The following is a 22,253-nucleotide window of genomic DNA, read 5'->3' as shown; positions in this document are numbered from 1 at the left end:
AACCAAAGCTATACCATAGCTAACATTATACCCTAGCAACAGTCTAGCAATTGCATACAAAACCAAAGCTATACCCTAGCAACCACTTAAAAAGCCCTAGCAATACCATAGCAAGTAACCAGAATGCAACAAAAACAACCTAGCAACAACGCATACAACCCTAGTAACAGCCTAGCAACCACACAGAATGCAAAAGAGACCGCCTCGCAAGCACTCATAATACCCTAGCAATGACTTTAAACAGACACAGAATGCAACAGAATCAGCCTAGCAACCAAACAGAATGCAACAGAAACAGCCTAGCAACCACACAGAATGCAAGAGAAACAGCCTAGCAACCACCCATAATACCCTAGCAATTACTTAAAACAGACACATAATGCAACAGAAACAGCCTAGCAACCATTTATAGAACCCTAGCAACCACACAGAATGCAAGAGAAACAGCCTGGCAACCACCCATAATACCCTAGCAATTACTTAAAACAGACACATAATGCAACATAAACAGCCAAACAACCAAACAGAATGCAACAGAAACAGCCTAGCAACCACTTATAGAACCCTAGCAACCACACAGAATGCAAGAGAAACAGCCTAGCAACCACCCATTATACCCTAGCAATTACTTAAAACAGACACATAATGCAACATAAACAGCCTAACAACCAAACAGAATGCAACAGAAACAGCCTAGCAACCACTTATAGAACCCTAGCAACCACACAGAATGCAAGAGAAACAGCCTAGCAACCACCCATAATACCCTAGCAATTACTTAAAACAGACACATAATGCAACAGAAACAGCCTAGCAACCATTTATAGAACCCTAGCAACCACACAGAATGCAAGAGAAACAGCCTAGCAACCACCCATAATACCCTAGCAATTACTTAAAACAGACACATAATGCAACATAAACAGCCTAACAACCAAACAGAATGCAACAGAAACAGCCTAGCAACCACTTATAGAACCCTAGCAACCACACAGAATGCAAGAGAAACAGCCTAGCAACCACCCATAATACCCTATCAATTAGGGCTGTCACTTTTTATTCGATATTCGAATATGCATTCGAACATGACGTGAAATATCCGTATTCGAACTATAAATAAACCATCCGTTTTTTAAATGCCATGTGTAGCGCATTTTTTACAGTAATACCTCGTAATAGGAAGGAGGCTGAGAGTGAGACCGACGACTGCAACTGTGCGCAAGAGAGGGAATCAAATGGGACTAAAATGAACCTCATGTGCATGTCAAGATAGAATTATAGTTTGTATATAAAATGACATATTGTTTATAGTGTTAAATATTATAGCAGAATACCTTGTGTTAATACGTTCGCATTATGAAATTAGCATGTATGAAGATAATTTCATCATTTTTACAACGCAATGTAAACTTTATATTAAACAACAACAGCATTTGTCTTGTAAACGGATTTTAAATGATCATGTGCTGACTGTCGCGCGTCACATAGACGACAGAGTCAAGTGAGATCTGATTAACTCATCTATAAGTTTAATTTCATCTCAAGTATCAAAGGGTTTGTGCTCTCTATAATTGAAAACGGGCAAGCAAACAGCACGCGCAGGGTTAAGCCGGAAGTATACTCGGGACGTCCGCGTATGCGCGCCGTCCGCATGACGTCATTTTCGTCATCAGGAGGGTCCGCGGCCGGCCGCGGCAACCGTCCGCGTGCAGCCCAAAATCTGAAGCCGAAAGTATACTCGGGACGTCCGCGTATGCGCGCCGTCCGCATGACGTCATTTTCGTCATCAGGAGGGTCCGCGGCCGGCCGCGCAGACCGTCCGCGTGCAGCCCAAAATTTGAGACCGCGCGGACAGTGCGCTTACAGTCCGCGTACGACAGCGCATGCGCGTGAAAATATTTAGACAGGACACTCCACTATAAACAATTATACAAAGGAAATAAACAGCATTTGCACACACACTATCGTTTTTCTTCTTTAACTTTTACTTCTTCCAAGAACAGAAAGCTCTGGAACATGTTTGTTTGATTCCTGTTCTTTGTTGTCTTGTTGTTTGTTCTAAACTGTGTTTGCAATGGTGGATCAGTTACTTTTCTTCACCTACCATAATGTTTTAATGTACTGTAAATGTCACCAAATCAGTGCTGCCCTGACAGCCTGTTAGACTAATAATTTGAATAAGAAATCATTTGTATTGCGTATAGTGTCGAACGCGGCCATCCGCGTGTAGCCGCGGGGACTATACCCGGAAAGCTGCGCGGACGCGTGCGCGAGTCAACCGGACGCGGACGCGGAAAAAGTATACCCGGCCCTTTAATGTACTTGTGAATGATGGCTCACAAACGCGCGGGATAGGCTTTGTATAAGTGTGCTTGTTGTCAATGACAGTTCTGGTCACAAACACGCTCAAGCGTGGGATATGTGTGCTTGTCAATGATGGGCATTAAATCCGCGAAATTCCGCGGAGTTTTCTGCCGAAATCTGTGGGCGCGAATTCCGTTTGCGTCTGCATATACTCCTGCTCCTATTTAAGTTGTCACGTTATTGTTTGTAACTGTTCTGAATAATTTTTTTTATATAAGTTTGTTATTCATAAGTTGATAACCTGCTGTTTCAAACATTAAGTAAAAAGTAATCCAGACAACCCTGTGTATGACTGTCACTGTTAATAATTTTGTGATTGAATCTCCATTACGGTGGGTTTTTGATGCGCGTGGGGGGCGGCGCCTAGATATTCGAATATATTCGGATACATTGCATGATATTCGAAATCCGTTCGAATTAGATTTTTCTCAAAAGTGACAGCCCTACTATCAATTACTTAAAACAGACACATAATGCAACATAAACAGCCTAACAACCAAACAGAATGCAACAGAAACAGCCTAGCAACCACTTATAGCACCCTAGCAACCACACAGAATGCAAGAGAAACAGCCTAGCAACCAACCATAATACCCTAGCAATGCCTTATAACAGACACATAATGCAACAGAAATATCAGCAGATTTAGTGAGAAACTTTTATTTTGAAATCATTCCTCTCGTGCATTTACCGTAATGTCTCATTTATGTGCACACAGAAAAAAAACGGGGGGCTAGTTTGACCGTCTTTTTCGGAGTGGCGGCTGGCTTGACTGCAGTGTTCAGGGACAGGTCACAGTAGTCACACTGTCTGTCACTGTTAAAAGTTGACGCGTCTTGCATGGAAGATAGCAGAAAGTCGACCGCAGCAGAGAAAGCGATTTAAACCCCCAAAATCTAAAAAGCTATGTCTGGAAGTACTTTGGATTTTGGTCGGGAGGTAAAATTGTTAAGCCGCGAGATAAAGTTGTTAGCATACCATTCGACCACTAGCATGATGTCACATCTCGAAAATGTGCACCCAAATGAGCATGGCATCTTGTACACACTGCATATTAATTCGTTTGTCACTTCAACTTTTAATGCTTAATCCTTTTCTGTACACACACACTTCAGTAATTTCTGGCATGACAATCGCATTCTACAACCGCATTAACTTCTTACACCCTGAAGCTATTTTGGGGATTTTTGCCTGGATTTGGCCTACCCAATTTCAAAAGCATCCCATACCCACATGCAGAGGTTTACATACAAAAGTTTGGTATCATTTTACAGGTAACCCTTTGAAATTACATAAAATACTGTTGAAAGTGCTAAACATGGTTGTATGTGATGTCAGGCCTCTAATAAACACAAAAATAAATAGGCGCTTTTTGATGTTTTTTTCTAAAGTTTTTATTTGAAAGTATATAACTCTGGTCCTGGGTATCTCAGGTCCCTGCAGACAGTTTTGTTTGATTCCAGCAATTGTCAGCTTACAGAGGAAAAAGGAATTTTTTCTCTATCATAATCTATGCAAAAGTTATTTTACTCCAACTGAAGGGAGGAATAATACCCTTTTTGTATACAATTTCTGCCTAAAAACATTTGAAGTGCTCCCATAACCACATACAGTGGAATAAATGCAATTTCTTTATATCATTTTGCAGAAAACCCTTTGAAGTTACATAAAAAGCTGCTGTTTGTGACAAATATTGTTATTTATGTTGTTTTTCATATGATGAAACACCAAATTTTCTTTTTTATGTTGTAAATACTGTCTCTGGTAGTGTATAACTCTGGTTCTGGGTGCTCTAGCAGACTGCAGACAGTTCTGGTTGTTACCAGCAGCAGACAGTAAACACCCAAAAAAAGAATGAACTCTTTAGCATGTCGCATTCAAAAGTTATTCTCATTTTACTAAAGGGTGTGAAAATACATTATTCATATAAATATTAATTTTTTGTTTTGCACATATAATAAATAGCAAGGGATTATATATGCACACAACCAAAGAAAATGCTGTGAATGGACTCATTGTTTAGAGTAGGACCTAAAATAAAAGATGGTGTATCATTTGTGGCTATCTGTGCTATCTGAGGCAGTCCACACTCAAGTTTCCCATATGTTTACAAAAGACCATTTTTTACCTTATTATTCATTCAGCGATTTTTGGATATGTGTTGATATTAGAACAAAAATAACGCTGTAGCCTTATTCCTGAGAGTGAGAGCTTTCATTTGATATAAGACTTGCCCATGTTTGTCATTTTTGAAAAATATGAAATATGTAAATATTAAATGATATAATAAAATATTGGGGGGGTGATAGTGTAAATTAAGTGTAAATAACTTTCTTACAGTAAAAGATGTGTCAAAGTGATGCATATCTGCAGAAAGTAGAGACTCTAAGCTTTCAAACAGTATCTCATATGTGTTACTGGGGTCCATGACGGAGCATCAAAGATTAAAAGAATCTTTTATATTAAGTCAAAATACAAATTTCTGGACCCGGGACAGGGTCCTCAGGGTTGAAGAGGTTAACTCCCGCAAACTGCAGTGACAACCGCGTTTACAGAAACTTTGCATAGTGTGTAGCCTACATAACCGAAATGAACAACTAGTTAATAAAGTGTTTAAACGTGCATCATGGACATGACTGGTCTCTCTTCTGAAGAAATAAATTATTACAACGGGGAAAAGTCTTCTGTATGCGCGGTACAGAGAATGACAGAGGCACAAGCGTTTGCTGACTAGTGTTGCCAGATCTTGCACTAAAAAAACAGCGAACAAGAAAAATCCAATAATAAACCAAAATAAATCCAAACGCTTTACCTCAAAGATCAAAATATTGGGACTGGCACCTTCACATTTTAACAACACCAAAAACTTGATCGCTTCATGAGCCAAAAGCCATAAACCGTTAAGCACTAAAATGGTATGTGAGTACAAAAAAGACGAGGACCTGGCAACACTGCAAGAGCGCGCGCAGCCTCACAAATGCGTACAATACACAACGACACGACGGAGGTTTATTGCAAAACATAATGCTGTTAAATTATTTTCATCAAAGCTGTGAGTGATAGGCAAGTGAGACGGCAGACCGTTGCAAGGTTATCTCCGTGTCAATCATCATATTTTCACATTTAAATGCGGTTGTCACTCCTGAAAGTTTGCAGTGTGTACGAGACCACAATGTGTGGAACTCCAGCTAACGTTAAACAGTCACGTCTTAACACTTACTTTGCATCGCCCGCCACAAGCTATTTGTCTGCAACACAACAAGAGGTCATAACGGAGAAATTAATTTCGCTCATTTGTAAGGACATGAGACCGATCAGTGTCGTGGATGGAGTAGGCTTCAGGGAGTTTTGTCAAGCAATGTAACCGAGGTACCATCACTTTGGTGTCTCTTGATTTACTTGTTTTGTGTATGTAATATATGTTGTCAAATATGTTTAAACTTAAATAGACTACCTATAGAAGTAGTTATGTCTCTTTATAGTAATTTGCACTGTTATTGACCAAATGCGCCGTTAAACGTCGTTAAGGTCGTTGAAAAAATGGGCAACCAGATATTCGAATAGTTCGAATATTCGCGGGTTTTTTAGGGAGAATATTCGAACGTCATTTCTGCGCAATTTTGACAGCCCTAATATATATATATATATATATATATATATATATATATGATGTAAACAGATAAAAAGATTTAACGGGTTCCGTCGTTGGTCAGGCATCGGCTGGGCATCACGTTGAAGGGCGGCCAGTAGATCAGCGGTGTGTTGACCTCCACGGCAGCCGGTACTGGGTCTGTTTGTCTGGCTGTCCTCGGGTTTGAAGACGAGACGGGGAGAGAGAAACAAAATCCTATTAACATAGGGGCCATTCATATGTAATACAAGTGTCACACAGTGTTGTGTTTTAATATATGCTCGGTTCCAGACAGGCTAGCTATTGCGGCATAAGTAAATTACCCAGACCAGTTATGTGAATGCGTTGTTCCGTACAAGGTAACTATTGCGAGATAAGTATAATTTACTAGACAAATTATGTGAATGCTTTGTTAAAGAAAAAAGTCTCAAAGGATAATTCCGGTATTTAACACTTTGAGTCTCATTTCTGGTTTGTTTTGGATGAACTACAGTGATGAAGCTGTGACTGAAATTTTGACAATGGGTCGCGTCTTGACTTTTTGACTCGTTTAGAGGCGTCTCTTGACTGCTTCAGAATGGAGGTCAAGGACCACGCACAAACATGTCATTAAAACAACACTTAACGTTCATTTTCAAAACTTTGCTACTTACCGAGTGGTTTGTGGTGTTTGTTGATGATTAAAAACAAGTAGTGTAGCGGAATACAGTTTCTGTCGTGTTTTATTTGGCATTTTTGTAAAATTCCATTGACTTCTCTTGGAAGACTCATTGCTCGCTGATATATCACTCTGCCGCTGGAAATGGAAAAGGGGTCTGTTTACATGTGGTTGTAGTTTTTTCGCTCGGTTTCTCTCAGAAGGCTAGCATGAGCAGAGCAACTGTGCCCTCTGAGTAGGGCACAAATTTTTCCCATATTTGATGGCTCAGTGACCAGCCTTAGGTTTGAAGTTGAGCTCGATTGTGACTGTCTATATGCTAAACACAAAGTTCCGTTCAGCGTACTTGTACGGCAAAGTGATTGTCGCCATCAAGTGGTCGGGAGTGTACTAATGCTTCAGACTCAAATATAGAGCGGAAGTATATACGTGGTTGTGAGGTATCTGAAAAAATAGATCCACTATAGCAAATAACACGGATTGAAATCATACATTGTGCTGATATATTTGTTTTTAATCAACAACAAACACCACGAACCACTCTGTGAGTAGCACAGTTTTGAAAATGAATGTTAAGTGTTGTTTTAATGACATGTTTGTGCATGGCCCTTGACCTCCATTCTGAAGCAGTCAAGAGACGCTTCTAAACGAGTCAAAAAGTCAAGACCCGACCCACTGTCAAAATTTCAGTCACAGCTTCATCACTGTAGTTAATCCAAAACAAACCAGAAATGAGACTCAAAGTGTTAAATACCAGAATTATCCTTTAATGGAGCATTTCACCTGTAGAAACATTAATCTTTATTGAAACTGCGTCATATTTGTAGTCGAAGTGTAACATACATTTAGAATTTGGTGCCTATTTGATTGAAAAAAGGGGTGTTTGTAGTCTCACCCCCTCAACAAAGATGTTGGACTTCCTTCTTTCAATGATGTAAAATGATGATTTTTAAATCATTGAAAGAAGGAAGTGCAGCACTGAAATCTGTATTTCTTCTGTCTCGGGGCAACTGAGGAAAAGATGCACGACCATTCAAAAACATGACTGGGGTTCTAAAGATACAAAGCTTAATACACATGGGTGAAGTGTCCCTTTAAGTTTAGATTTAAAGTGATTGACTGTATCTGATTCACGGACATCAGTTGGCAAATCATTTCAGAGCTTAGACACTTGTTATATTTTAGGGATAATTAAGAGACCAGAATTTTGCGACCGCAATGTCCGTGATGGATTGTATTCTGATATTAATTCTCTAAGATACGAAGGAGCTAGGCCATTTAAGGCTTTATAGGTGATTAATACTATTTTTAATTGTATGCGATATTTGACTGGTAGCATGAAATGGGCATGAATTAAAAGAAGATTAAATTAAATGATTAAACTTACATCATTTTTACACAAACCTCTTCAGCGTCAGCAAGGTCGACCACATGGTACATGACCTCTGTAAACACAAACATGGATAGACATCATATTAAAAAAGAAGGCAATCATACAACTTTAAAATATATTTCGACTCCAAGCGTCTTTACAACAGCATCTAGTTTATCTTAACTTAAAGTGAAGCTGGCTTGGTTACTAAATAGAATAAAGCTATTAAAACAGGCTTGCAAAATAAGCAGCATATAGCAGAACTAAAGCAATGAGCTTTTAAACAACGGAAGATCGTCTGACGTTATAAGATCGTTTAAAATAGCAGAAAGAACCATTTGCTACAGTTAGCTGAACATCTCCAACACAAGTAATCTTGAAGTTTTATTTTTAAAGTTTTAAACATCGAATTGATTCGTTTATCAGGCATTTTGCATGTAACTTTGCTCACTGAAAAACCGCATGTTGAAGTTACTAACGTTACTGTGTACAGTGCACACTCTTAATGTTTCCTCTGTGTGCTTCAAATTAAAACACTTCTCACATAAAGACAAAAATAATCACAGTGAGGAACAAAATAGGAACAAATATGGAACAGATCTGCGCGATGTAGAGGAATGAAAATCAGACTTACCTCAGCCGTACTGTTTAGCATGAAAACAAAGACGAGTCAGTAGCCGTTTGAAAATGTCGTTGATCCTGATTGGTGGGAATGAATGAATGGGTGGGTGAAGGTGCATTCTGGGAATTGGAGTCTTTTGCCCTGGTGTTGTTACTGCTGTAGATTTAAACGGACTACGATTTCCAAGATGCATTGGATGTTTCAAATGTTTTTTTTTATCATTATTTTGGATCCTCTGCTGGCACTTTATGTACTTTTTATAATCCTGCGTTTTCACACTGATTTGTTCTTTATACTTTATCAATAATAAAAATATTAAATATTTTTATAAAATGTATAACGTTTACAAAACCTGTTTAGTTGACAAACATGTTGACAGTTATTTTGAGTGATGCTTTAAGATTTTCTTAAATAAAAAAACCTTTATGAATTAAATTACATTAGCCTAATAATACATCTATTTAGTAAACACACTTGTAGATATATAATGTTTTTATGTAATGTGCTGCCTCGAAGAGTTAACCCCCCACCCAGCTTTGAAAACAGAGACAACACCTCTGTCATTAACCATTCACACCTCACAACCAGCACTCCTCACAACCAGCTGTGAGGATTCCTGGAAACTTCTACCAGTTCCTGTATACATCCATATACACAAGGTTTCTGGATGTTTCACGAGTTTACTTCGGAGTATTACGTTTCCAAGCACTTTGCCTCATTTATCTGGCAAACCTAAAGTTTAAAGGGGTTTTTACATCCGTATTTGTCCGGATACAGCTCTTTTCATGCAATTTATTATTCTATTGTATTCTATTCATTGTATTTTATGAAAGTACTCTGATATGCAACTAAAAATACACTTATTTTAGAGTGTACTGTATAAAGTGTACAGAAGTCACACTTCTAATGAAGTGAGATCATAGTACACTTTAAAAAAGTAAATTAACAATTAATTTCCAAAAAATATACTTCCCATAAGTACATTTGAATTGTCACTCTAAGTTTATCAAATTTAATACACAAATTAAAAAAATAAACTTCTATACATTTTAAAATACATTGACAACAAAGTACACTTTCAAAAAGTACATTTAGAAGATAATTGAATTACTGGTAAATTAGTATACTTATTTTTTTGGACTCTTAAGTTGAACTTAATTACATCTTTTTGGAAGTATACTTTTAAAAAGTACATATTAACCTGATAAGGAACACTGTGCCGTACACGGCACACCCCCTCCCTTGCACGTGAGGCTGCATTACGACATTGTAACTTTGAAGCATTAAAGGAACAGTATGTAAGAAATTTATATCAATTAATCATTAAATGGCCCTGAAATGTCACTAGACATTAAGAAATCATTTTAATTTCAAATACTTATATCACTGACAACAGCAGTCCGGCCAGGATATTGTCATGTAAACAGTGGAGTTGCAGCCCTCAACTGATGTTTATGTTGTCGTTTGGTATATTGGCCACCAGCTGTGTGATTGCAGTACCAGTTTTAGCCACACATTTTGTGATTGCAATACCAGTTTTGGCCACAATCCTACATACTGTTCCTTTAAATCTTCAAAATATACGGTCATGCGGCACATCGTTGTAAAGCTTAGACTTTCGGGATTCTATTAAGCACACACAGAAAGCATAATATGATTTTTAGCAGTCATAAAACTGTAATCTAGTTGTTAGTTACCTGAACCGGGCGGCGCCGATTTAGGATATTTACTTACCTTCAAAATCTTTCCTTTATCCGCTTCGGTGAAATTGTCCAAAACAAATTGTTCATAAATCCCCAAAAGTCCAAGGAAATGGAATATCCAAGCCTTTTAATCCAAAACGATTTGTTCATCTCACAATCTTGACGTTTCTGACCGAATTACGATATAAATAGTGTATACAATAAGTTCACTAACAGACATTCGTTCGAATCTCACTTTTCATTCATGATTTATAATGAATATATTCGGATCTCATGTTTATTGTGCAACGTCTGAGGAACAATTGCGCCCCCTTGTGGAATTTCAGCCGTTCCATAAGAGGCTACATACTCTTTAAATTAAGTACAACAAGTAGAAGCATACTTGTTTTATACTTCATGTACTTCAATCATATTTCTAATACACTAAAGTATAATACTTTTTTTACCTGGGTTTACTTACCTGCCCGTTGTTTGCTACTCGTGTTTTAATTCATGTTTTGTAAATAATTTTTATCCTTTTTGTGAACTCCGTGATTGTGTACTTTCTGTAACCAGTTGTGGCAGACAATGACATTTTCAAAAATATGCAAACTTTTGAAGATGGATTTTAGTGCAAATGCAACTTTTTGATAACGTTCTGTGAAAATGGTGATGTCATGCAACTACTGGCCTGGCACGCATAATACAGCCCTTTTCTTGGATCTGTGACAGGCCCGGCGCCACAAGGGGACATTGCCCCCTCAGATCTGGTTTGTGCCCCCTCTGTTTAATTTTTGTATTCATGGTTACAAATAAAATGTTCAACCTTTTGAGTTAAACAATAATTTAATCTTATCCCCATATGGGATTTAGAATGTTCAGTGACGTAACATTACTGCCAGATTCAAACGTCTTTCGCGTTAGTTGGCGCTGAGCCAGACGGACGAGCTCAGTGCTGTCATATATCAATGCAGTGTTTTCAACCTCATAATGTTTATTTTATTTGAATACACATAAGCAGTGGTAAAACAGTAGCCTACATTTAAATTAAAATACACACTGATGTCTGTGGAAGCAGCATTAAAAATTTATTCAAATAAGATAATAGGCTAATTTGCAAATAATAAATAAATATTATTTTCAAATAATAATTATTTGCCAAGGTGTGTTATTCATATCAGACAAACACAGTGGAAGCAACTATAAAGTTTACTCTATTGTTATAAAGGTTATAATGATACCTGTTTGAAAGACGAGGATGCGCACCTGTCAATCAGCTATTATATAACAGAGCGAGGCCAGAGACGAACGTGCTCATAAACAGGAATTAATATCTGGAATAATTTGTGCATCTTTGAATAACTGTCAGAATACATTTCCTTTTAAATATAATTTTTGTCATATAAAGTTTTAAGAGATAATGTTTTATCCACTTTTATTGCTTATATAGACTTGCGGTTAACAGCGTGTTTGTCGCATTTAGCCCACCTGAGAGTTTATTTCAGTAATATTGCTGTTTTTCCGGTAATAATTATACAATTTACATGTCAATGCTGCTTCCTTCTCTGTTTATTAATTTCATTATGCTGTTATGTTAAGTTAGCCTATGTGGATTTATTGTCATATGAGAAGTCCATTGCCGTTATATCTCGTCTAATATTCAAATCATATGTGGAATAATGTGTGCATCTTTGAATAACTGTAAGAATATAGTTCCTTTGAAAATTATTTTTGTCAAAGTTTTGAGAAATAATGTAGTTAGGATATTTATTGCAGACATTTATTGCCATTGAATTCTCTCGTCTATAATATGGAAATCACATAGGAAATAGGCTATATAATGTGGTATACTGCACAGTTAGCCTGCTAATTTTAATTTTTATGTGGAGATAAATAAACCTTTGCAAATCTGCTGATTTAAAGCAACACTATGTAGTTTCCATGTAAAAATGACTTACAGCTCCCCATGTGGTTAAAAAGCGCAACAGTGCGTGGTATCAGACACTCTTCTGCTGGCAGGGGGAGGGGCGGGCTGTGTGCTCTACCCTCCACCGCCACTTTCAGAGTGTGCTTGTAGCAGCTAGGAGGCTGCTCAGGTTGCAGCAACCGTACAATTTGTCCAGTTAAAAGTTGTTCTATCACTGAAATAATTTTAGGGACATTATTTAAAGGTAAAAAAACTAAAAAGTTTTTTAACTACATTAATGCTGTATAAACATTAATATAACCTTAGTTTATGTACCATACATGAGATTCAAATATTTCAACACTGAGCGAAACTTATATCACAGAGTGAAAAGATCAATGTTGACGGTTGTTTCATTACTCATGACTGATCCTTTATTTAAAAAGCTTTGCGGACAGCAAGAAAGAAATTGTCTGTTGAAAAAGCAGGCAACAAGGACCAAAATAGATAAGCTGACTCTTCTAATAGAAGGTGTAAAGCTGCTGAATTGAATATTAAGAAGCTCAAGGTAATGAAACAGCCATGTGTGAACTTCTGTCAAGAACATACTGCTCAGCACATACCAATCCGTCAAGTCTTAGCATGAATTTCAAAAGGTTTAGTGTAGTTTGTTATCAATCCAGTCACAGTATATTACGGAGCTTGATGGCTTGAGGATAAAACTAATGCGCAGTCTGACCTTGAGGGCTTGAAGGCTTCTGTACTTCTGCCAGGCAGCAAGAGGTTGAAGAGTTGATGTATGAGGTTGGTGAGTTTTTCCACAATACCGGTGGATGCAAAGTGAGTTGTCTGAAATGTAAACAATTCTTGAAACACATACCCTTTGTACATGCAAAGCTCATTTAGGTTGTCAACTTCGTCTGATCTAAGACTTTCTTGGTCTGACAGTTTTACAAGACTAATCAGTTTATTTATGGTTATTGCTATCAAACAGTCCACATGGGAACTGGAAAGCATGGGAGTTCTTGCTGGTATAAGTGGGTCTTGTCAGAAGAGCGACACTAGCACTCACAAATCTCTTTGTCTTTCTCCAGGCTGAGATATGTGGAACGGGGTGATGACAGCCTTTGGACAGAATCCTGGACATGTCATGAAGCAGTCGGCTCAAGTTCTTCTGGTGATGCTGCTGGTCTGGATGTTGCTCTTCTTTGCTATCTTCACCTACTTTTCAGACTCTCAAGTTAACCAGCCACACAAGTCAGTTACCATCTCGGTCAGTCAGCATAGTTCCAGAAACATCAAAGAATTCAGCAAAACCAGAGTGCAGAGGGGTTCTTTCCAGAGCAGACAAGTATTTCCAGTTCCTGTCAAGCTGGATGAGTGGCTATATTTTAGAAATAAAGGAATTACGAAAGGCAAGATAAGGACTAAAACTGACAATTCTTTGTCGCTAATCCAAGGTCTGTGGAATGGACAGGTGTCATCCAATATGTTAAGTCAACGACTACAAGAAGCCATGAAAGATGGCGTTCGTCGCAATAAGCACAAAGTTCTCTACAAAGGTCAACGTAACACAAACAGGGGAAAGAAGGAGTTACTGTGTCAGTTAAAACAGCAAGCACAGATCAAGATTTTGGATGGCTCTGAACAGCCATTTACTCGCCTAGGCTTTCAAAAGCTGGTTCCAACCCAACCCCTGGAGAAGGTGTACAGGACATGTGCTGTCGTAATGTCAGCGGCCTCAATCCTTAACTCCTCTTTGGGACAAGAAATTGGTGAGTTGTGCAGGTATAATATTTAAAACTAGCTAAAAACAACAAACTTGTGAACAAACTTGATATTTAGTCTAAAAGTAAAAAAATTGTATAACTAGGGCTGTCAATATTAACGCGTAAAAACACAAATTTATTTTAACACCAATAATTTTAATAATGCAACACACAATTTCTGTTTGACAATTGGTATAGCCCATAGCTGGATGAATTGAGAGGCAGCAAGTGACCCACGCTGTCTAGATGAGTCGGAGGTTTTCATAAAAATAAGAACATTAAGCTCTCGTCTAGCGAATCCAATGCTCTAAATGGTCATCAAACATCTAAAATGATCTTTATCTCCTGAGAGGTGTACCGTCCCAAATCCATAATCTAAAGCAAAGATGCGTCTTCATTCTTGCTCGTATTTTTGTTTAGTTTTTAAAGCATGCAGAAATTACAGAAAATAGACTGCAGGACTTGCTTGATGTTAAAATAATTATTAAGAGAGATAAAGTTCGGCACCTGATTGATGTTAAAAGAGTTATTAAGAGTGACAAGACTCAAAAGCGATCTTTCTGATGCTGACGTCTGAAATGCATGCACACAAACGCGCAAGTGCACAACCCCGATATAGACATCTACACAAAATTACAAATATCTGTTTTGACAAGAATTCACGCAGGTATGACCTATAATCTGTTATATTCTGAAGTGAATGTTTGGTTAACTGTTGAGGAAAAGTATCTGTTGTGTAACATTATATTAAACCCTTGCCAGGCACGTGCACAGATAGGGCTCAACCTGTGCAGAACACATGCCCTTTTTGTCCTTACACTCCGAAGTGCTAGCCTAGAAATCTAGACGCACCCTAGCGGCCGCAAAATATATTTGCTGCCAGGGTTTAGTCTAGGCACTCACAATACACTTAACAGCTCCAAAAACCAAAATTTGGTCAGGCCAATCACATCGTGTGTAGCGTCTGTGGGGCGGGCTTAACATGATGACGACAGAGCTGCAACGGTTCCTACTTGAATGGCTGCTGCTGCTGCTGGCGAACAGCTTTCTTTTGAAGCGGCTTTGGCCGCGACTCTGGAGGACTTAGACTTATGTTTTTCTTTGAGAGAAGAGCAAATAACCCTACTGAAGTCCTTTTTAAGCAAGAAAGATGTGTTTGGAGTTTTGCCGACTGGTTACGGTAACTACGTCACCTTCTTCGTTGCTCTGATTAGTCATAGCGCTATCCTATTGCGTGCAGAGGCATTTTGAGGGACAACCTTATATCCCGCCCCTTGCATTGAGCCGTTTGTGTGAAGAGTTGCCAGACCTTACATCTTGATGTAGGTCTGGCTAACCAGGCTACCGAAGTGCCCTTTTTTGGAGGTGTTTTATTATTTTTTTAAATATATAAATTAATGCTATTGTTAAACATTTACGCCTGTCTGTGTGTTTTACAAATATATTTATCAAATAAAATTATTAAAAAACTAAATATTTTTGGATCCGCTCAAACTGTCTGTCAAACCTCTTAACTCCGCCCCCTGAGTGCAGCGAGCTGAAGTTCCACAGCAGTCAGAGGCAGCTGAACGTCTTGCAACGGTAAATAAGTATCTTGTTGTTTGAGTACAATGCTGTGTCATTACGAAAGAAACACTAGTATGTATATAACGGCGCATGTTTTATAAATTTGAGCAGAGCCGAATTATCCATAGACGGGATTGGTCGAGTGGGCAATCAGGGGGCACTAAGGGCTCCAAACTGCAGCAAGGGCTGGCGCAAAATGCGACCAAATTGAGTTTTTGACAAAGCACGAGCAGTTTTTAAACAAGTGTTCACCCATGTGAAGGGCACCCGTGACAACAATACGAAATGCACGGTCGGGTTTTTACCGCTTTTTTTGCAGGACGCGTATTAATCGTTTAACTAAAGTCAACACATCTCACGCGAGAAGACGCGCCCGCGCGGGTAAATGTCCAGCCTACATTAACACCAAAAACATATCAGATTAGAAAGGTCTTAGACATCAGATGCCCAGTTGGGAAAACTGGATAGAGACGAAAAACGTGTAAAGGATACAAGTATGTACATTATATTGCCCTGTCACTCATTACAGTATGCAATCTGGATATAATTTATTGTATATGCATGTATCTTATGCCTTGAATTAGTCAAGGGAGTTGTATGATTATTTGGTTCATAACTTTTTATTCTGAAATCAACTGCATAGAGTTAAGTCTATTTAGTATTTAGTATATTTTTTTAGTAATGCAGTTATTTGCACCTTCAAAAGACCAAGGTTCCTGGTCCTCAGCACCAGGTTGGCAGATACATGTTGAATATGCTTATGGTATGGCTATAGTATAGTATAATCTCCTATTTTGATCTTTAATATCCTATTTCCCCCTCTTCTCAATCACATACATAAACATGTTAACCAAATAATACAAATTAGCTTATAAAACCAAACAGAATATCTTTTTTTCTTCAAACATATTTTTATGTAACTTTATGTATGTAAGCAGAGGAAAAAATTAAAATTAATATATTCTACAATTAAATAAGAGCGAGCACTTCACAAACACATGACTACAAATAGGCCTAATACAGACAAACACCCAGGATGTACAGTCTTGTTCAAAATAATAGCGGTACAATGTAACTAACCAGAATAATCAAGGTTTTTAGTATATTTTTTATTGCTACATGGCAAACAAGTTACCAGTAGGTTCAGTAGATTCTCAGAAAACAAACAAGACCCAGCATTCATGATATGCACGCTCTTAAGGCTGTGCAATTGGGGTATTAGTTGAAAGGGGTGTGTTCAAAAAAATAGCAGTGTCTACCTTTGACTGTACAAACTCAAAACTATTTTGTACAAAAAAAATTTTTTCTGGGATTTAGCAATCCTGTGAATCACTCAACTAATATTTAGTTGTATGACCACAGTTTTTTAAAACTGCTTGACATCTGTGTGGCATGGAGTCAACCAACTTGTGGCACCTCTCAGCTGTTATTCCACTCCATGATTCTTTAACAACATTCCACAATTCATTCACATTTCTTGGTTTTGCTTCAGAAACAGCATTTTTGATATCACCCCACAAGTTCTCAATTGGATTAAGGTCTGGAGATTGGGCTGGCCACTCCATAACATTAATTTTGTTGGTTTGGAACCAAGACTTTGCCCGTTTACTAGTGTGTTTTGGGTCATTGTCTTGTTGAAACAACCATTTCAAGGGCATGTCCTCTTCAGCATAGGGCAACTTGACCTCTTCAAGTATTTTAACATATGCAAACTGATCCATGATCCCTGGTATGCGATAAATAGGCCCAACACCATAGTAGGAGAAACATGCCCATATCATGCTCCATGCTTCACTGTCTTCACTGTGTACTGTGGCTTGAATTCAGAGTTTGGGGGTCGTCTCACAAACTGCCTGTGGCCCTTGGACCCAAAAAGAACAATTTTACTCTCATCAGTCCACAAAATGTTCCTCCATTTCTCTTTAGGCCAGTTGATGTGTTCTTTGGCAAATTGTAACCTCTTCTGCACATGCCTTTTTTTTAACAGAGGGACTTTGCGGGGGATTCTTGAAAATAGATTAGCTTCACACAGACGTCTTCTAACTGTCACAGTACTTACAGGTAACTCCAGACTGTCTTTGATCATCCTGGAGGTGATCATTGGCTTAGCCTTTGCCATTCTGGTTATTCTTCTATCCATTTTGATGGTTGTCTTCCGTTTTCTTCCACGTCTCTCTGATTTTGCTCTCCATTTTAAGGCATTGGAGATCATTTTAGCTGAACAGCCTATCATTTTTTGCACCTCTTTATAGGTTTTCCCCTCTCCAATCAACTTTTTAATCAAAGTACGCTGTTCTTCTGAACAATGTCTTGAACGACCCATTTTCCTCAGCTTTCAAATGCATGTTCAACAAGTGTTGGCTTCATCCTTAAATAGGGGCCACCTGATTCACACCTGTTTCTTCACAAAATTGATGACCTCAGTGATTGAATGCAAACTGCTATTTTTTTGAACACACCCCTTTCAACTAATTCAACTAATTGCCCAATTGCACAGCCTTAAGAGCGTGCATATCATGAATGCTGGGTCTCATTTGTTTTCTGAGAATCTACTGAACCTACTGGTAACTTGTTTGCCACGTAGCAATAAAAAATATACTAAAAACCTTGATTATTCTGGTTAGTCACATTGTACTGCTATTATTTTGAACAAGACTGTAAATTGTTAAAGCCAACTTACAAGGGCAGATATCCTTTGCACTGTATAATGCCAAGCTATCATAAAATGTCATTTTTCATTCATTAATAGTGATTTTTTTCAATCATTAATAGTGAATAAATATAAAGCTATTAAGATGATTATTAAGTGATATTTATTTGGAGGGGGTGCCCTTTTTCAGTTTCAGCACATGCCCCTCAAAAGGTCTGTGCACGGCCCTGACCCTTGCATTAGCCTACAGTATCTTAAAGCGGTCTGTCTCAATGTCAAAATGAAACAATAAAAGAAAAACATATATTTAACATATATTAATATTGTTTTTTTGCTTTGCGTAAACAGGTGTAGTTCTGTCATGTTTAGATTCCAACAAATCATGCATTGTTTAAGTTTTTTAATGTTAAAATATAAATAGCTAATTTTTGAAAATTTGCTCATCCCAACTCAATTTGTCAGCACAGGTCACAAATGATGCAGCAGCAAACAGAAATGAAGAAAGAACAAGGTCTTCCAAAGGGAAGATCATATATAAAACTATGGCTGATGGTTCTGTTAAAAATGTAAACAGGCTGTTGTAAACATACATTTGCATATAGCATATATATTTGTCCAAATCCATATTGATTAGAGCATTAAAAACTTGAGAAGTGTTAAATTAGGTAAATTTAGAACAGATAAAAATGTGAGATTAATTTGCGATTAATCGCGAGTTAACTCATGAAATCATGCAATTAATCTAGATTAATTATATTAATCTATTGACAGCCCTAAGTATAACGTTTGATGAAATTTAGACAGATAGACAGATGTAGAAAGGTTTGTGTAGGTTTAGGGGTAGGGAGAGTGCTAGGCAGGGGCGCCGTTGGAGGGGGTTCAGAGTATGCCAGGCATATGGGCCCATGAGTACACTAGGGGGCCCCACCGTCATCACTTTTCCCTTTTTATTTTTTTATTGTACACGTTTAATTATTAACACTGTAGTAAAATGTAAATTAAATTAACCCTACGGTGAATGACTTTGTGTTAAGTAAAATTGAGACACTTTTAAAAAACACCTTGCAAGCATGACCTAGTAGATGTAATTACATATTTGGCAGTTCTGGTGGTTTTTAATTTGATTGTGCGGGTATGGATATGGGTTGGCAACATTTTGGTTTGGGATCAGTTTGGTGGGTTTGCTATGCAAAGTTACGACAAATAGTCAACAGCCCCTACTGTTTGGCATTTCAAGGTAAGATCTCACATGCCACTGAAAGGGTTCGTGCTGATCCGTAAACTGTATGTTTCATGAAAAATAAAAAATATTTGTGTTAATACAAAAGGACAGCAAGAGCTTTATTTAGGGAAATATTAGCATATCGACTGCTGACAACTATTGCATTTCTTAGACAGATACTTAATAGGCGTAGTTAAAAATATTATTTTCTAAATAAACATGAAATAGGAGAATTGTATAAGCCATAATTGAGTTAAAATTTTAAATGACTAAGAGCTGGTTTTAATGTGACAGTGCATCATTTTCAAAGTGAAAGTGATTCATTTTTATTCAGGTTTGCAACGGAGGTTTTGCCCAAAATAGTAAACTTAGTGCAGCTATTATAAACGCTATATTAGATTGTTTTTTACATATCCTAATAGAGAATGTCCATTTTATATTTATGTTTGAGTATTGTTGTGTTTAAATATTGTTGTAATGTTGTTAATGTTTTGTTTTAATTTAATCCGATTATTAAGACTCTAATTTTAAACGCCATATATTGGTTGTTGTAATGGATTGAAGGCTAATATGACGGTACAAATGGAGTGACATAATTTTCGAGTTTAAATTAAGTTTTGTTTGCTTCAAATGTTTGCTTCAAATGAATTTCGTTTAATATAATTTGTCTCTTAGTTTTAATCAATGTTTTGTTGATAAGTGTTGTGAATATTAAAGAAAAAGAACATTAAAAAGAACACCGTGCATCTCATTACGTAACAAATATAAACTACTGCAATATACTACCAAATGCCAAAACATGCAGTATTATCTTTGTAATGATATAGTTGTTGTTGGATGTGCAAAATCATATTATGGAGTATATCACTTTAATCGCTTTTCAAAAAACAGCCTTCAGTGCACAGAAATTCAATTTGCATGCCCATCAGGAGCACATTTGATTGCAGCATGCTTTTGACTTTTAAAAATCAACGTCATATTTAAAACTTTAGCCGATTGTGCTTTTTGCAATTTCAGTGTCACTGGCGAAGAGCATGCGCGGGCGAAGCGCACACTCTTAAAGATCAACGTAATATTAATTTTAATTTTGCCGGCCACACTTTTGTCATGAGCGGAGGACGGAACACATACCACACGCAGAGAACAGCGACATAAAGAGAATAGAAGTTATTTAGTGTTTTTCTGACAAATACAGTCAGTTCGTAAGAACAATTTTAAATGGACTAAGATCATCAATATGAACTCTGAAGAATGTACTATTATAGGCAAAACATAATTGTACACATTTCGCTTCTAAAACCGCGCAGAACTCTCAACTGCCGCAACTTTCAAAGCTCCTTCCAGAGATTTCCATAGATTCACAAATGCATCTTCATGCATTATTCTTCTTTTAGTGATCTATTTAAAATCACGTGAATGTTTTCTGCCTTTCCAGATTAAAATGATAGGCTATTCGCAGGGGCGTTGCTAGACATAAAGCTCTACTGGGGCACAGGCCCCCCATTTTTTTTTTTTACTTTTTCTTGAAAGCCTGCGGTGTGCAAGATACAATTTTCTTTGCTTAACCCACTATTCCAACATTGCAACAAGTACTGGGAAAGACAAACATTTATTTAAAAATATTTAAGTATCATCTTCATATATACATATATACAACATAATTAACATGTTTAAAGGCATAAAATGTTTGGAAATAATGGCTGGAGAGAAAAAAATGTTATGCACATTTGCATTTTACATAACAATGATTAATAACTTCTTTTTTTATTTTTAAGAATATTTTCATTTTATGACTACTAAAAAATCTATCTTAGTTACTGCTAACTGATTATGTAATGACCTAGAGCTTGTGAACTAAATATTAATTTCATATCTGAGAATACAGAACAGTATAACACAGTTTTTGTATGTGAACAATGCAATTTTATAGACTATTGACAGAGGTTTTCCTGAAATTTTCCCTCTAATGTTTAAGCCCTGACAGGGTAGGATGTTATGTGTCTTTACTCCCTTAAATTCATCATCTCTCATTTTTCCTTCCCTTTTCCTGCTTTGCACAAAACATTTCTGATGTCCATCACATGCGTCAATGAGATTTTCATTATTATTTAGAAACTTACTTTAGTCTCGCCATGTTTTCATAAACCAACTCAATCGCGTGTACTTTGTATGCGGCTGCGCACGGCAAAACAGTCGCGTGCACGCCTCAATTCATGTACGCGTCCGCGCACCCATTCATGTCCGTGCGCGGACGCGGACATGAATTGAGGCGTGCACGCGTCAGTGCGACTGTTGCGTCGCTTTTTCAAACGTGAATTGGGTAACTACATTGCATATAGATCCGTTTTGCCGCGATTGTCTTTGTAAAGGAATAAACTAGTTAACTGCTAAAATGTAAACTTGAGATTTACACAGGGGCACAAAAGATTTACACTGGGGCACGTGCCCCAGTAAAAGGGGTCTAGCGACGCCCCTGGCTATTCGTATTTCGAATAAATCTGTTTTTTTTTTGCGTCATGCATTTATTTTTAGTTGCAAATGCAACCTGTAAAATTAAATAAACGCACTCAACTGAGTAATTTTATATAGCTACACATAATGGTATGAAAATCAAACAATCATCTAAAGAAAGGGGCCCAAAATTCTGTCTTGCATACCCCCCTTGAAACTGTTCATTGCGCCCCTGGTCCTAGGGGATTACAGTATAAAAGTCAGTGTGTCTATGGAAAGTCCCCATAATGTAGAGAAAACTGTTGCATTTGTGTGTTTGTGCGTGTGGGAGAGAATTATGGAATGTACTTTATGTATGTG

General features: G+C 37.5%; 1 protein-coding gene across 2 annotated transcripts in view; it reads left to right on the top strand.

Moving 5' to 3' along the window:
* The window catches only part of LOC135717828 (beta-galactoside alpha-2,6-sialyltransferase 2-like), a 74,036-nt gene that overhangs the window by 14,884 nt on the left and 36,899 nt on the right, over positions 1 to 22,253 (top strand). Inside the window, exons 1-2 of one of the 2 annotated variants that reach the window (XM_065240060.2) lie at positions 12,347 to 13,039; positions 13,330 to 14,010. In XM_065240060.2, coding sequence (XP_065096132.1) covers positions 13,338 to 14,010 — 673 coding nt within the window. In that variant the 5' untranslated portion in view covers positions 12,347 to 13,039; positions 13,330 to 13,337. Of the gene's footprint in view, positions 1 to 12,346; positions 13,040 to 13,329; positions 14,011 to 22,253 lie in introns of those variants that run through there. The other variant, XM_065240061.2, reaches the window with a different exon arrangement.

The sequence above is a fragment of the Paramisgurnus dabryanus genome, chromosome 7 (genome assembly GCF_030506205.2).
Source record: "Paramisgurnus dabryanus chromosome 7, PD_genome_1.1, whole genome shotgun sequence".
Lineage (NCBI taxonomy): Eukaryota > Metazoa > Chordata > Actinopteri > Cypriniformes > Cobitidae > Paramisgurnus > Paramisgurnus dabryanus.
Note: the sequence above shows the minus strand (reverse complement) of the source record. Positions and strands in the feature narration are given on the sequence as shown.